General features: G+C 41.2%; 1 protein-coding gene and 1 long non-coding RNA gene across 2 annotated transcripts; both read left to right on the top strand.

The window, feature by feature from the left end:
* Positions 1-4,766: 4,766 nt before the first annotated feature.
* Positions 4,767-9,318, top strand: LOC137258908 (uncharacterized). The gene is made up of 4 exons (XR_010954668.1): positions 4,767-5,172; positions 6,350-6,460; positions 8,536-8,658; positions 9,211-9,318. It is a non-coding gene; the product is annotated as an uncharacterized lncRNA (long non-coding RNA).
* A 1,116-nt stretch (positions 9,319-10,434) lies between these two features.
* On the top strand, positions 10,435-15,466 carry LOC137258474 (uncharacterized). The gene is made up of 5 exons (XM_067796160.1): positions 10,435-10,535; positions 11,434-11,547; positions 12,045-12,158; positions 12,404-12,517; positions 14,338-15,466. The coding sequence occupies exons 1-5, from the start codon at positions 10,461-10,463 to the stop codon at positions 15,364-15,366; spliced, it is 1,446 nt and encodes a 481-aa protein (XP_067652261.1). The 5' UTR covers positions 10,435-10,460; the 3' UTR covers positions 15,367-15,466.
* The last annotated feature ends 2,995 nt before the right edge of the window (positions 15,467-18,461 follow it).

Consider the following 18,461-nt stretch of genomic DNA (forward strand, 5'->3'; position numbering starts at 1 on the left):
ATCTTGCCACTCCATTACTTGTTTGACATGAGAGGCCAGCACAACAACCATTAGAGTTCCCGATCTCACATCTCTGCCACATGTTCTTGCACTGAATTGCAAGCACAAGTCAGACCAGACAATCCAGTAATCAACAGCATGAGTATCGATACGACTGAATATGATGACATGTGTCAAAGAGTCAGCGAGCATGACCAGTCTAATTCACACCTCAGATTTCTACGTTTCTACGGGTCATTTAATAAACTTTCAGGACAAAAGAGGGGAGCGCAGACCCCGTCCCACCACGTCCCCTGGATCCGCCTATGCTTAGTAAAAGTTTTCGTACGTTTTCCACTTGTTTCTTGACAGTATTTGTTTTCTGACAGCATTTGCCCTTTTAAAGAAACCCGTGTATCATTTGACAGAAATGACAAGTATACTCACAACACCAATTAAATATGGTTCTTGTTGAGCGATGGCAACTACTACCAGAAGAAGAAAGACGCCGGTCTTTGTGGTGTTCATTGTCGTCAACTGGTTCTTATCCTGAAATATTGGTTCAATTTTGAGTTTTTATTTCTATATATAATGGCAATATTTTACCATTATGGTGAAGTAAAGAGTTATTACATCCGGTCAGGTGCAAATATGCATTGTTCAGCATTTACGAGTTAAATACTTAGATGTACTTTTTGTCATGCATAGCTGAGTTGCTAGAAGAAATAGCATGCAAACGTATCGTTTTTGTTTGGAGTTATTACACCTGAGTCAGGAGTTTTTTTAAACATGTGAAAAAGCAAAATGTGAAGACAAGCAAGACATTGTATCCTTTGTCATCTCGAGCCTGAAAAGCACCAGAGACATATACTGGACATAAATATTAGGGATATATGTAGATTTTGAAATTATGAATAACAATGTATTTTTCATTGACACACTGATGAAATATCAGTCATAAAAATACTAATATCCGTAACTTATTTTGTCCAGTATATATGGAGGTTCATACGTCAATGTATTTCCCAGGGTGGCGTTACACAAAACGAAGTATACGTTACAGAATTGGGCTTAAGACCGCATTAGTGCTAAGACAGCTTAGTGCAACGGCACCCAGGAAAACAGGCCTGAAAGCCATGTGCAAAGTAACGCGGCACAGATGTTATGATGCTCGCATTGGAGAAACAAACACGGCACTCACTTATTTATGAATCATGCCTTTAGGACAATGTTTGAAGTAAACGCATATAATATTCGCCAATCCAATCTCTTACCTTGTACCCTCGATGGAAATGTGCTGTCGAAACATTCCATTCTCTATATATATACACAGTGAATGTAAAGATACATATCTGCAGAAACTACCCGTTCTGAAAGAGTCGATAATTCATGGCAATTTGTAATGATATACTGATTAACATAGCCACCACCTGATTCCACTGGACATCAAATGGCATGATTACATCGGCAATTGACGCAATGGATACTGATGCACCACAAGGGCTTCATCCGTGACAAGGACAATGGCAATTACAAACGACAGCTTGCACTGAACTTTAAATTACCCGTAACCTCGGGCAGAAGCCGTCATTTTGTCATTTACCAAACTTTGGAATAAGTGTTTCAAATGCACCAAAAAGGAAAATAACCTTATTCTTTAAAAACAGCCTCGACAGTGTGCCTTATTTCCTTACACCACATACCCAACTGCCCCACTCAACTTCTAACGCCTAACCCCTACCCCCGTGAGTGTCAGGCAATACATTTAGCAAATCCATTTGTTTGGTAAAGGGTACCAGAATTTGATCACGGTCTTAGCCTACACCGAGACGTCTTTGTCATCACAATAAATAAGTTGTTCATCTGTATAGTGTCATACTTCCTTATTGATCAAACATCTAAATGTCTTTCTTAGCCTACACCGAGACGTCTTTGTCATCACAATAAGAAGTTGTTCATCTGTATAGTGTCATACTTCCTTATTGATCAAACATCTAAATGTCTTTCTTAGCCTACACCGAGACGTCTTTGTCATCACAATAAATAAGTTGTTCATCTGTATAGTGTCATACTTCCTTATTGATCAAACATCTAAATGTCTTTCTTAGCCTACACCGAGACGTCTTTGTCATCACAATAAGAAGTTGTTCATCTGCATAGTGTCATACTTCCTTATTGATCAAACATCTAAATGTCTTTCTTAGCCTACACCGAGACGTCTTTGTCATCACAATAAGAAGTTGTTCATCTGTATAGTGTCATACTTCCTTATTGATCAAACATCTAAATGACTTTCAAAGAAGGGATGACAGCTGCTCAAATAAGGCGCTTAACAAGACTTTATACATATGATGATCGAGACACATGTTTTCTTTTTTATTCTTTGATATGTAATCTCTCATTCAATACTCCGACATCCCTTAAAACCATTGTCATGTCACAAGAATTGACCCGAATAATTGGAATGTATCCGGAATGCTGTGAGGAGTTTTAGATTTCAGTTCGAATTTCCGGCTCATCGAATTATCAATCTCAACTCCCTGGAGTTCATACAACTCTTACTGCCTCCAGGCGCAGCGAGATATTTGTTGCTGTCCTATCCTAACAAGATACCCATTTACATCTGAGTGGACGAGGTACCCGTTCAGTACTGGGTGGACTGGGACACATAGTCACAGCACTTTGTCCAAGTTTACTGCACGTTGCTGTACCTGAAACTAGGTGTTTGCACGTGTTGATGTGGCCACATCTGGTCATATACCTATGGATTCGTCGGTTCTTTTAAGTGCACAGGGTTGTGTGCTGTACACTAGGGGCTGTGACAACACGGAACACGGAAAGAGTCCATGGTTTTACACCTGCTCATAGGTGGGCGCGATCCCGACACCTCAAACTCGCTGGATCACTAGCCTGGCGCTCTAGCCATCTCGCCCACCACGACCTGCTATGTGTACAGAAATGACATCTTGTAAAGTTCACCGCTTTTGAACCTATATTTTTTAAACGGCACTCTCGCTGTTCTGCTTATCACATCAAAAGTGAAGCTGGTTTATCGACGATTTGGTCAGTATTTCAGTTACCTTGACACGTGGAGGGAAGTTACTTTTTTCCACCAAAGAAAACTTGTGTGGTCCTAACACGTCTAGCAATATTGTCGTTGCCAATGTATAATTTGAACTGACGATCACAGTCACAAAAACACGACCACTTTTTCTGTCAGAAATTTCGCTACTCTGTTACTTGAACGACTGAAACATTGCATAAACAATCTTTTTTTATCCCTGGATAATATTGCTTGACTTTGGTGTTCCATTCATTTTGGTCAGTACACTTTTCCATTTTAGGTCATTCTGCTACTGTATGAGGGTAACAATTTTAACAGTTAATAATAGGATAATTCAGGTTATAAGTTAAATAAATTTTTGTGGAAACAGAAACATTTGAAACGGTGGAATATCCACGCAATTCCGTGTCAATCAGCGGACAGCCGACATTGTCGGCAGAGAATCAACTGATAATGTCAGTCAGTCAGTGAGAGCTTTAGACATCCTGACAGCATTATCTGATTGCAGCTCCTATATGCTCCTATCCTTATCTCCTTGATCAGTTTTGGAGTTTAAAAGGCCTTGATCATGTCACGTTCTGCAACCATTGAAACTCTGGTCTGAGCAGGTAAATATTAGTATGTACTGCTGTGCCAATGATCTACAGAGCCAAGCTAGGTTACACTTTGCGTATACCATATTTTTCAGTATCATTGCCAGCCTCAAATTTAAATCTATAAAATATCTGGAATCGTTATTAGTATCGAGGATTACACAACTTCTTCACTCGTGTTACTCTGTCTATATTGTTACCACCTTAAAAGACTTCAAAATGTTTCCATCGATCTGTTTGTCTGTTTCAAATTCGTAGTCAGTTATTCACAATTCCCCCAAGAGCACCAATCGTAAATCTTACGCATTTGTTTAAAGGTAACCTGATAGTTCATCAGAAACTTATATGTCCCCAGGAGCCTCGTGCATGTCGATCTAGTCAATTTAACTACTTGACTGTCAGTGAGCTGTCGAGAAGCACTTGCTTCAGACTCGAATATTTAACAACATTCCGCCCACTGTTTTATTTAAGAGTTTTGATACACAGTTACATTCTAGAGAGACATGAGGAATTAAAAAAATGAATATGTTGAAAGTTTTCAAATTAGGTATTGTAAATATGTTTTAAATGTTGGATATTACCCATTAAATAGTGCTGCTATGGATGAATCTAGTGGACAGGTCTGTCTATTGATTATTATAAATGATGTATTACATTTTCGTAAAAATTGTTAGCAATGCCAACTGTAAGATATCTAAACGTATGTTATTTATTAAGTGATGGATGTAATCGTGTAACGTGAGCATCACAGGTTAAACATTGGCTGTGTCGTTATGACTTTGGTTTAGTGTGGATCACACATAAAGTGGGTGAAACATATTTCTCAAAACCTATATACAAAGATTTTACTAAGACTGTAATAACCAAATTTGGTACCCCCAAAAATGTGTTTCAAGTAAATTTTGCAATTATAAAGAATATAAATTTTTATTGTTAATGTAGTATCATGTGTGTGCTATCCCAGAAAGAGAATACTGAAATCGTCTACGCTTTTTACGTGTAGCTTCCATTAATGGCTGATATTGAGAGACGGTGTGGCATTCTCCGCTGTAATATGGACATTTTGTGAGTTTGGTTGTGTAGAAGATGAATATCATTTCCTTCTAAAATGCCCATCTCAGATGAAAACATATGCCAAGATATTATTGTAATTGACCCACGATGTTCTAAGAAGTAAAGAGATAAATATCTTATTGAATTTTGCAAAGTGTATTAAGGAAGTACTATTTTTCAGAAATCCCCATCTGTCATTATAATGATCAAGCTGTATAATATCGTACATGGTTCATCGGTCTTTATTCCCAATACACGAATTGACAATAAAGTGTGATGCTGATAAAATGTCACAAACTAACTACCACTATATATCTCCAGAACGTAATGTCAGGATTTTGGTGCATTTTGCTGCTTGTATGCGGTCTGGTTACTGCCGAGGACTCGGTGCCTAGTGCGTCAGGAGCTCTAGGTGACTTGATGGGTTCAAGAGTTCCTGAAGGTAACGTGATGGGCGCTAACGACATCGTCGACACACAATCTGTGAGTTGCAGCTAATGGTTCTTAATCCAGTATCACTGAACCCGTTATCCTTTCCTTGGGGGTTCCGTAAGGCGGATGGGGTTGAGTTCAGAAGTTAAAGCTTCTCTGCCTCATGGTGATGTCTTCAGTTCTTCGTAATGTGTAAAGCACATTCCTGATGCCCTTACCCCACGGACCCGTGAAGGTACGGGATAGAATAAACATTTACCAACCCATACTTGCCATGAAAGGCGACTGTGCTTGTCGTAAGAGGCGACAAACGGGATCGGGTAGTCAGGCTCGCTGACTTTTGGTTGACACATGTCATCGGATCCCATTTGCGCAGATCGATGCTCATGTTGTTGAACACTGGATTCTGTGGTCCAGACCCGATTATTACATACCGCCACCATATAGCTGGAATATTGCTGATTGTGCCGTAAAACTAAACTCACTCACTCCTTAACCGACGTATACACCCGTACACAGACCCACACTGCCAGTCAGGAAAGCGACAAACTCGATAAAGTCCTGATTTGAAAACTTGTGAGGCAGCGGAGAGAATGTGTAGATATGCCTCCTACACACATCGGACATATGAACAAAGGCGTTTGATATTTGTGAGACCTTCAAAATACGCTATAGTGATTGATGTGTGCGCAAATGTCCAGTTTTCGATCATGTCGCCATACTTTTGTGATGCACCTCTACATGTGAAGTAGTAGGGAGGCCGGATAGTAAGTTAATCAGTTTTGATACCCGCGCAAGCACACACACCACAAATCCACACGAAAATTATTTCCTGGAATATTGTAAAAAGGCAACAACAAACTACAGCCATGCACCAATTCTACCAAAGCTGCACTATCGCTTTTCTCAAAAGTCCCTAAAAATAAACTTGAACGTCGGGCTTTGTCTCATGTATTTCCTTTATCAATTTCCCGAAAACATACATTGTAACATTACGTTTTACTATTATTTTTAAGGATTACATGATTAGAAGAGCATATATAGAATATTCTAAATGAATGAACTGAAAGTAAAACACCCATACACCAATGACATTTCCCGCTTGCATCCAGATTTGGTTACATTTACATATACGCTTGTTCAAAAACCATATTCGTTATCACGAACTTGTTGAATTACACGTCGCTTCCACTACTCCATATACTTTACGTTTAACTGGCTCTTTCAGTGTACACCTGTCAACATGGCGTGTTATTCATCGTACCAGTGCTGTGCTGGATCTCAGTGTATGAGGTCACCATCTGGGTTTGGAAACACCTGTCAAGGAAGTGGACAAGTGGTATGCAATATCTCCAATACAGATTTTCCCTTATGATTATGACTATGAATATGAATATGTAACAAGGTCTCAAATGTCATTGGTTGCATTCCCAAAGAGGTTGAATCAGTCTAAAGAGATTGTTCCGCCGAAAGAGTTTGTACACCAACTGGTTCAAAATATATAAACACGTTTGAAATGATATGGTATGTGTTCATGTAATTCATGACTAAATTTATCAAATTCGTGAACATCTAAGCGGTGGCGTGGTCTTTTGCCTTTTAAACTAAACTTTAAATTCGCCTCAGTTACCGCCAGCGATACAAATTAAGGTGCACACACGTAGCAAAACCACTGTCAGCCGATATTGTCTCTAATATGGTGATCTATCTTCACCTGTTGGTGATCAAATGCCAACCAGTATTTTGTAAATGTTGATGATATATACGAGGGGATGTCAATAAGTTTTGAGCCTTGCATAGAAAAACACAAAATATTGGTATGAACCACATTCATTTTTCAACATAGTCCCCTTGTGAGTCAAGACACTTGTTCCATCTTTTCTGCCAGTCGCTGTTGCCATCTCTGTAGAAGGTGCCATTTTGGTCCTCAAACCAAGCCTCAGTAGCAGCAATAAGCTCATTATCATCCTGAAATCTACGACCACGCACGTGTTTCTTGAGATTTGGGAACAGATGGTAATCACTTGGTGCCAGGTCTGGAGAGTAGCGGGGATGCGGCAAGATTTCGTACCCGCATTCCTGGACAGCAGCGGCTGCAACGCGAGAGGTGTGTACTGGAGCACTGTCTTGATGTAGAGGAATACCACGTCTGATCTTGCCCCGGCGCTTCTCCTTGACTGACTGTCGCACTTGCCTCAACAAGTTAGCGTAATATTCCCCATTCATCGTTCTTCCTTTTGGTAAGTAATGTATGTGGATGACGCCTTTGCTATCCCCGAAGACTGTCGCCATTACCTTCTGCACTGATCTGGAGGCTTTGAACTTTTTGGTCATGGGAGAAGTGACATGTCTCCATTCCATGGATTCTTGTTTGCTCTCAGGATCATAGTGGTGGATCCAGGTTTCATCACAGGTTACTAGCCTAAAGTGAAAATCTTCTGGATTCTTGTTGCATCTGGTTAGCATGGAGTTGCTTATGGTGACCCTTGTTTGCTTCATTTCATCTGTAAGCATTCGTGGCACCCATCTTGCGCACTCCTTAGACATGAAGAGATGTTTATGAAGAATTGTCTCGATGGATCCGTGTGAAATGCCTGTGTTCTCCTCTAACACGTGGAGTGTGATTCGACGATTTTCCAGCACAAGTCTATGCACTCTGTCAATGTTTTCCTGACTAGTGTTTGTTGTTGGGCGACCTGGACGGGGGTCATCTTCAAGACTCTCCCTACCATGCTTAAATTCATTGACCCATCGTTTGATGGTAGCAGATGAAGGGGAAGACGTCCCATAAACTGCTGAAAGCCTTTCTGCAATGTTCTTCAAGTTTCCTTCAAGAACTAAAAACTTAATTACTGCTCTGTACTCAATTTTATTCATTTTCAATGCCGTGAGGGGGGTCTCTTTCTGTCAATGTGAGCTGTTCAATAACTTCTGAGAGTAGGATACCAAAACTTATATATTCACATCAGCTACACCCCAAGGTTCAAAATGCTCAAGGCTCAAAACTTATTGACATCCCCTCGTGTCGAAGTGCATTAACACAAATCGGTCACCTTGAGTCATGTCTAGGAAGAATTAAGTTCTGGGCCCCATTTCACAAAACTCTCGTAAGCCTAAGATCTCATAAACTTTCTTGTAGCTTTCGTACCTGCTATACTGTAACATAGGAAGTAGGAATGTTACGAGAAAAGTTACGAGACCTTAGGCTTACGAAAGTTTTATGAAACGGGGCCTTGAACGCTGAAGTTACGATGCTATGATGTTCCCCTGGATAGTCCATGCTTCTTTCATTCATTGTACGTCTACGTTAGATTCCCCGCATTGGACCTATTCCTAGTGTCCCTGCTATAATAATGCGGGAGTACTGCTAAAAGCGGCATAAAACTAAACTCACTCACTATTTCGTTGTTTCAGTGCATACCATCGAACCAACAGTGTCAGCCAAACAACCCATTACAGATGTGTTGTGCTAACGCTGTGTGTAGAAGTCCTGACGATAACCCTTTCATTACTGTGTGTGTACCAGAAACCTTACAGGTAAATAAAAGTAATGATAATGGTAGTGATTGTGATGTTACGATAAACAGTCGATAATCATGAAGAATTCTCATTGTGCGAATACACAATACATAGCACATTGGAAGCTGTCAAAACCGGCATCTGTCTAATCCAGCAAAATCTCAACACCGTAAAATCCAAGTCCCTTCGGTAGCTTGTACATTTATCATCAGCTCTGCAATCCGGCACTTTGTATAAAGCGGATATCAGTGAGCGCCGGATTAGTCAGCTTCCATTGTACATATACGCGTATCGATAAACCATTTGCCACGAGACTTGAACACGTTTTGACGGATAGACCTTAAAGACGTTGACATATAGTACTTACCTCCAGCTTGACACTGAAGGTTCGAAACAATGTCCAATAGTCTCGGTTTCAACATACAGCATCTGCATATGTTTCCAATGTTAAACAGTATGATACGACAGTGAGCTCGCACTATGTCACTTAGGTCCCACTAATGCAGACTTAAAATGCTAACACGTATACGTAATAAGAAGAATGTCGACGACTCATTCTCTTCGTCTCAGTGTGTACCCGCATATGAAGTATGTCAACCAAACAACCCCAACAACCCCTGCTGCAACCATGGGCAATGTCAGTACAGCAACGGTCAGTACAGGTGCGTCGCTGGAGACCAGCAGGCGAGATCAAACAGGTTTAGTGTCTCGATCTAAACCCGAAACACTAGTGCCTTTCTACGGCACTTACTCCCAAATCCGCAATCAAAAGCCACAAGCGTGAATTTGTTCCCCTTCACTAACGATGCGGTATGGATATTTTGAATGGGCATAAGTAGAAAACAAATATTTAGGAACGACCATGTGTGGGAAAATAAACATGGAATCCATTTACAACTCATTTGTATCGTAGCAGATTTGGCCATAGCATATGCTAATACATCACAATGTCTTGATATCCAGGTACTATTTCTAAAGCCGATGTAATGCGCAACCTACTAACACCTCACTAAATGATAATGGAAGTGTATATTTTTTGATATTTCATTAATGCATCATGTGTACTGAAAGATAACAAAATACCCGTCAACATATTGGAAATCACAATTAGGTGTCAGTGGAGTATTTAAAGCTATCTGTTTTTGCAAATATACACCGGAAGTAAAGTTAGAGGAAAACATGAACAGTGGTCCTACAGGGCGCTTTTTTCCAAGTGAAGTATTTTGTTTAGATTGAGTTGAGAAATATTTCTGTTTGTGGAGAGGGAAGTGTTCGCACAGACACAACACAGAAATGGAGCTGCACGTGCATCATGTATGCATACAGGCATAAATTGCCGACTTAGATGACAATCGTTAACTTGTTGTCTGAACACAGCAAATATGGTTAGTTTATCGAGATATAAAAGATCACAACGTGTTCGAATCACTGCTAATGCCTTAAGCTGCAGCGTACGAACGAAAGAACGTCCAAGACAGCAATAAAATGCCACCTACAGCACTGATGATCGTCCACGTAGTGGTCGACCCTATGTAACAATATGTCGCCAAGACATTAACACCTGCAAGACCGATTCGCAAGGGCCACAGAAACAGCTCTTTTGTCTTTCCGCATACTAATACAATATCGATATACAAAGGAAGTATATAAGCAAAATCACGCACTCACAAACATGTGAAAGAAATATGGATATGTTACATATTTTTTTATCAATACATAATATGACATCTTACATACAGCAAACTGTATCAGGATACTCAGTAACAAATGCAACGTTTCAGTGCGTACCAGAGTATCAAATCTGTGACCCCTATGACCCCATGACGTCATGCTGTAACAACGGACAGTGTCTGTACAACAACGGCCTTTACACCTGTAGCGCTGGGGACGGACAGGTAACTTCATTAACAGTCAATGGCCTGCGAGGTAGCCCATTGGTTAAAGCGTTCGCTCGCCACACCTGGGTTGGATGCCCCACGTCGCCCATTTCCGGTGTTCCCCGCCGTGATATTGCTGCAATATCTCTACAAGCTCACTTTAATTTCTACGCTGTCAGTGAGGAATGATTTGCTGAACATATCTTCTAGCAGATTTTATGTATTATAGTCATAGATTTCGGCATCACCAGTTCATGCATAGACGATAGCCTTAAAGGTCTGTGGTCCCTCACACACTCAACCGAATAGGTAAGATCCGCCAGATCTGCGGTGATGTTCATAGCAATCAATCCTAAAGAGAGGATCAATTTTGGGTCAATTGTATGTTTTTCCTGATACGTTGTGGAATATTAGTGAATACGGCATGAAGTTACGCTCATATTATTGCCGAGAAATTGCCGAGAATTGACCTTCAGCAACCCATCATGAGCCCAACTACGGGATGGATTGGGCTGACTGGCTGACACATGTTAAAATGATTAAATCGATGCTCATTATGTCAGCTACCGGATTGTCTGGTCCGGACTCGACTATTTACAGCCGTCGTATAGCTGGAAAATTGCTTGGCGTTAAACAAGACAACATGTCAGATAAACAAACAAAACACTAATTTCACGTGCTAAAACAAACATCTTTCCCCAATGCGAGCCTGCATTCGAATTGGATCCACAAACACTATGCTCGGCAGATCAGTAGTCAAGCTCCTAGATGTTTGGTGGCATGTCTTCGTACGCCGGCTTTCGAGTTTCATAATATCAATCATGTACAAGCCGCCCTTACGTAGTTGAAATGTTACTGCATCCAGTGTTGAACATGAACAAGACATAAGTAATAGCGCCATTATGCCTCTTCACAGTGTGTGCCTGAATATCAGATCTGCAACCCGAACGATCCATTCGCTACCTGCTGTAATAATGGTCAATGTCAGTATAACAACGGCCAGTTCAGGTGCAGCGGAGGTAACGACCAGGTGAGATAAAGCAGTACATGTATGTACATGTACTTCGTTAACAGGTCGAAGACTAAATTCCTTCCCACAGATGTGATATTTGGTCGCCGATTCCAAGTAGGACATCATTTTTAAATATAATCAAACGTGCGTGCAAAATATATGAATTTATCCACAAAACATTTCAGAAAAGCAGTAGGTTATATTATATATCTTACCGAATAAGAAATATTCCCATTTATTTATCATAATTATTATTCTCACGTATGTGATCGGAGTTAACATGCAACATCCACAAATAATATCTTACGGCAAAGTTACCTTTTGTAATAATGGTCATTGTCAGTACAGCAACTGTCAAAACAGGTGTAGCGCAGGTAACGACCAAGTGAATGAAAACAAGTGATCAGTACTAGTCTTTAAAAAGAAATAGCAAAAGGCTTTTCAAACGGTTATAAAAACAGTATCATTTAATATCGCGCTGCATGAATATAGAGACAATGCATTATTTGTTTCAGTGCGTTTCTGAGTATCAAATCTGCAACCCCAACGACCCATTTAGTACCTGTTGTAATAATGGCCAATGTCAATACAGCAACGGACAATTCAGGTGCAGCGCATTTAACGAACAGGTGAGTGCCTGGGGCCTTATTCTCTAAACGTTCGTAGCCCAAAGAATTCTTAACTTTGATGTGTTACGAATGGGCTTAAGTTCGTAGGGATACGAACGTTTCGAGAGTAGCTAGCCTGGATCGGACCAGTAAAACGTTATTTTCCGTACAACTGATAAGAACTCATTAAAATATGTTCTGAGTGTGAATAGAAACCATTACGCATACGTGTTTTGATTGTCGTTCTGTTTGAATGTTCCTTTCAGTGTGTACCTGTGTATCAAACCTGCAACCCCAACGATCCATTCAGTGCATGTTGTAATAATGGTCAGTGCCTATACAGCAACGGTCAGTTCAGATGCAGCGCAGGCTACGACCAGGTGAGTGCTTTGATCTGACCGGTATGCAATCACTGCACTTATTACCTGCAGTTCAATGTTCACCGTAGTCATCATGTCCATCATCTTCATTATCCTCATCATGGTCACCGTGGTCATCATGGTCACCATAGTCATCATGGTCATCATGGTCACCATGGTCATCATGGTCACCGTGGTCATCATGGTCACCATGGTCATCATGGTCACCGTGGTCATTGGTCACCATGGTCACCGTGGTCATCATGGTCACCATGGTCATCATGGTCACCGTGGTCATCATGGTCACCATGGTCATCATGGTCACCGTGGTCATTGGTCACCATGGTCACCGTGGTCATCATGGTCACCATGGTCACCGTGGTCATTGGTCATCATGGTCATCATGCTCACCGTGGTCATCATGGTCACCATAGTCATCATGGTCATCATGGTCACCGTGGTCATCATGGTCACCATGGTCATCATGGTCACCGTGGTCATTGGTCACCATGGTCACCGTGGTCATCGTGGTCATCATGGTCACCGTTGTCATCATGGTCATCATGGTCACCGTGGTCATCATGGTCACCGTGGTCATCATGGTAATCATGGTCATCATGCTCACCGTGGTCATCATGGTCACCGTGGTCATCATGGTCATCATGCTCACCGTGGTCATCATGCTCACCGTGGTCATGGTCACCGTGGTCATCATGGTCATCATGGTCACCGTGGTCACCATGGTCATCATGGCCACCGTGGTCATCATGGTCATCATGGTCACCATGGTCATCGTCTTCATCAAGGCCATCGTTTTCATCATTTTTTTGGTTATTTTATTTCCCCATAGATATAATGTACAGTGTGGTACAGTATGTAGTGCACAGCAGTGTGCACAATCTTTAACAGTACTGAAATATGACAGGGCGAACTATGTACTTTGCATGGTAAAGCGATGACCATTGTTTTGTAGTACGAAGTGCATTACATGATGTAATAAAGGTACACACTTTCATGTAATATGAAAGAACTCGTATCACACAGTAGAGTATAGAGTGTTTATGGTATAGAGTACTTCGCATGATACAGCAATGTATACAGTTCCTTACAGTATGCAATACATCACCATCCAGTCCATAGCGTGTTCACCATGATCATCATCCTTATGTTCATCATTATCATCATGTTCTTCATGTTCAGCATATTTGTCATCGACATTTGTGAATAACTGAGGTTGCGGGAGGTAAACTACTGGTTAGTTCTTCGTCACGTCGAAGATCACGATTTGATTCCCCTTCGTGGTGAAAGCCCATTTCTGGTGCCGCAAGCTATGGTATCAATACAAGTTTCCATGGTGCTAAAATGGGGCATGATGATGAATGTGACGGAAGTGAACAATACGGCTTGCCATGCATACGTCTTCTTGAAAACCTGGGAGCTTTCTATTAAGACACGTTGGCACTACAGTCGTACTCTGAGTTTGGAAGGTTTTAACAGCCTCATATGCCTCACTAGACAGGGACATGGTTGACACGGCGCATGTTGCATTAAGAAACAGCTGAAACAGAGAATGCAATAATATTTAACACATGAAGACAGAAGATCTTACTTTACTGTCAGAGCGCAAGTGCAATAATCAGTTGAAGTAATCAGGTCTTCTTACATATACACCATCGTTGACTTTGTCATCTACACCCAACAGTATAAGAATGATTTTCATTGGATTATGTTGTTACTTGCCGTCAATGTCACGTAAACGTCACGTAGCAACGTCTTGGTCAGCTAGAATATTGCTGCGTGCGGCGTAAAGCTATACTCACTCACGTCTTGATACGTTTCAGTGTCGACCTCTCGGAAGTGACTGTAACGCTGCCAACATGTGTTGTCAATATTCCGCTTGTCTCCCTTCATTCGGTGGGCGGACAACATGTCAGTATAGCTTCAATGCACAAGGTGAGGACAGCAACCCTAACACCGTGCCAGGGGAGGGACCAGCGTCACAAGGTCTGCTAACTGGCGTTGAAAGTGGCGAAGTTGAAGGCCAAGAGTTCAACCTTCAACCTGGTGGTTCTCCTGACAGTGGGGAGACAGTCCTTGACCCATTGAATGTTGGAGAGGACGAGTTCAATACTGAAACAGTCGAAGGTGAAGGCCAAGGGGTCAACCTTCAACCTGGTGATTCTCCTGACAGTGGGGAGACAGTCCTTGACCCATTGAATGTTGGAGAGGACGAGTTCAATACTGAAACAGTCGAAGGTGAAGGCCACGGGGTCAACCTTCAACCTGGCGATTCTCCTGACAGTGGGGAGACAGTCCTTGACCCATTGAATGTTGGAGAGGACGAGTTCAATACTGAAACAGTCGAAGGTGAAGGCCAAGGGGTCAACCTTCAACCTGGTGATTCTCCTGACAGTGGGGAGACAGTCCTTGACCCATTGAATGTTGGAGAGGACGAGTTCAATACTGAAACAGTCGAAGGTGAAGACCACGGGGTCAACCTTCAACCTGGTGATTCTCCTGACAGTGGGGAGACAGTCCTTGACCCATTGAATGTTGGAGAGGACGAGTTCAATACTGAAACAGTCGAAGGTGAAGGCCAAGGGGTCACCCTTCAACCTGGTGATTCTCCCGACAGTTGGAAGACAGTCCTTGACTCTTTGCATGTTGGAGAGGATGAGGCCAATACTGAAACTGATGGAGGTGACGGTCAAGAGGTCAACCTTCAACCTGATGTTTCCCCTGACAATGGGAAAACTGTCATGGACCCTGAGCAAGTTGGAGAACAAGAACTGGCTAACACCGCAGCATCAGATGACGAAAGATATCCTGAGAATGATGCCCTAGCTCCTGTGATACCCGTAGTGTCTTAGGCTCCAGGGTGTCAAGGTGTCTGATGTCTCACAGACCTGTATGTGCCGTCAAGAGTCATTAGTAAAAACGGGAGCGTTGGCAATTCAATTGAATTTTAAAAGAAACAATGTATTTTAAGTCAGACGCTATTGATCCTCTTCAAGCCAATACGAAAACAACGTCGTTTCAGATTTGAATTTTGGAAAATCAATAAATAAATGTAAAGTTACGTTGTGTTCAGCCCCAGTTACCACTTCTTATTGAGTGAGTACCGAAAAACGATCACATTCGTCCGATACATGTAGTTGCTTGTCGTAATCCAACGCATGTATGCCACACTTGATGTGAGGTTGCAAAATTGGAAGAACACGGAAGACGAAATTGAGGTGAAAAGTAACTAGTTCAAATTATTCGACAACAAACGCTTATTGGCGAACATACACGTATACATTTTAGCATTCAGTGCGATAGAGTCTTGTGATATCGCGTGAAAATATTCATGAATCAGTTAATATCTTATCCATTAATACCCTGCACCCTGTCATAATTTCAACAGTCACAGGAAAATGCCAGTAGGCCACGATGACAGGATGTATGCAAGTAGTCTTTGGTGTTTCGGCTAGTTTATGCATTGACCATAATGCCGTGTTTCAGGGTTAAACTTGGTCAGTAGGCTAGCCTTGTGGTCCACCTGAGTTCTGTACCCACATGTAGGAAGTCCATTCCTGTTGTCCAATTGCAAATTGTCGTATACATTACAAATATACATAAAACCTATATGTATATAAATGCATATATATGAAGCACATGCGGTCGGTTAACGTAAAACATTATTATGCATGCATGCATTCTGTAAATGGAATGTTTCATCTCAATGCATCATTCATGATCGAATGAATCTCAGTAATAAATTCACATCTTTAAATTACGTTTCAATTATTTTTTCCCCAGAGTCTTGTTTCTGTCAAACCCTAGAGACTAAATCAAATCTAAAGTCCCACATGTACAAACGATAGATACCTTTTTCGAACATGCTTTGAAATCATAAAAAACAAATATGGCCACTACGTAAAAGGGACATTATTTTAGATCGTTACAACCGTAGATATATGTTTCTGATTTTACATCAAGTGGCGGGAGTAAAAGTAAAGTTCGTAAGATCCTTCGGTTCGTCATAAACGTTGGCTCCATGCCCATTGTCCTCAAGAGAAACATTACGTCACTTCCACATTGCTTCATAGTATTCTTTTGACGACATATGCCATGTGTGACGTGTATCATAGCTGACGTCATGCCATTGTCATTCCTCACACATAATGCAGTTTTCTGATTGGTTGAGCACTCTTCTGTTACCCCGCTTACAGATGAGTAATGTTACCCGCTGGGAATGTCGAATAGTCGGAAATCATTTGGTACTTACTTACGGAATTACGTGTCACTAATTCTTATCTTAAATAATTGTGTCACGTATGATGCACGGAAAAAAACAAATATTTTACAAATGCTTAGCTTATCGGTGAAAGGGAGATAACTCTAAATTTGCTTTTCATGTCAGCTGGTCTGATTGCCTAACCTTGGGCCTTGGGACTCATTATTATCCGTTATCCGTGCTTAAAAGCAGTGGCACCAAAGTGGTAAATGTTTGCTTCCTCCAAGACCCTTAACCGTCCTTCGATTAACTTATTATGTTGTGATACCTTCAGTCAACCCATGCTTTGGGCGACTAACGGGATCTGATGGTCAGCAAACTGACGTGGATGACACATACTGTCGGTTCCCAAATGCGTAGATCAACGCTCATAATGTTGATCACTGGATTATCTGGTCCAGATTCGATTATTTACAGACTGCTCAATCACTAAACTCACTCACTCATTATCTATATACCCGACAAATTTATCTCACATGAATAGTAGGTTTCTATGTAAGTGGTACTTACATTCATTGTCATATGCAGCCCGAGATGGAAGAAGGAGCTGGTTACCCCTGCTGTGTCCAGTGTACGATGTCGGCTCAGCTGACGTGGGAAAGCGTCGATGCTGCTGTCAGAACGCTCTCCACCAACCCACACTAAAAGCATACATTAAGATCCGTCTATGTCCTATTATAGAGGTGGGGGTTTTGTTTCAAGAAGGAATACGTCACAATGTATTTTGGGAAATCGAATTGTCCAGAAACACTTCGAATAGTTTCCAGTATCTGACAATGGATGTTACAAACTTCTACATAATATCATGATGGATATACACTGAGGAAAAATTGATTTTTCCGAAAAATTAAAATATATCTACTTGACACATGGGTGGGAATACAGTTCCATGCTCACAACACGTGCTTGGAGTTTCAAGTAAAGAAAAGGTCATTACGAATCATGACACAAAACACAACTTATGTCAACTTACTAAATATATGGTGCTTTTAAATATTTCGCCCATTGTTGAAATAGACTGCATATGGGTACGAATATGTTCCTTTCCTCAGTTGCTAATGTATGGATATGCATTTACATATTGAGAGAGACACAAAATTAAACGTATTATGTATCACATGCAGTTGCAAAACCATTTGTTTAATTATTATAACAATGAGCCACAACAGGTTTTAAACATGCATTTTGCCAACGGGCATATATTCATTATTAGTGACGCCAGTATTGGTGACTAGTGAACACTGACAGACAGTATGTAGATTTCTGTAATGCACATCTGTACTTACATTTTCGTTGTAAAAAATCTGGAACTGGAAAAATCGTAAGGTATTAAAGTTTACCTTCTGCGAATGTGTACGTGTTTCACATTTTCAGCCCATTTTCTGGTGTCCCCCGCCGTGATATTGCTGGAATATTGCTAAAAGGCGGCGTAAAACTAAACTCATTCACTCACTCTAAGGTAAACATTACTTTCATTCTTGCGACACTCGGCCATTTACTGTGATAAGTAGGGATACATTGGGATCGTATGTTGTCAAAACACGAACATTCAAATAGGTAGTGAAATTCGTCGGCTATCGCCGGTGAGTTACCAAGATAACAATTTCTGTTTATTCTTGACGATGGCCGATAGTACAGAGTGACATACGTGACATTGGCCGTTTGTTCACAGAGTGACATACGTGA

Source organism: Haliotis asinina, chromosome 12, assembly GCF_037392515.1.
Source record: "Haliotis asinina isolate JCU_RB_2024 chromosome 12, JCU_Hal_asi_v2, whole genome shotgun sequence".
NCBI lineage: Eukaryota > Metazoa > Mollusca > Gastropoda > Lepetellida > Haliotidae > Haliotis > Haliotis asinina.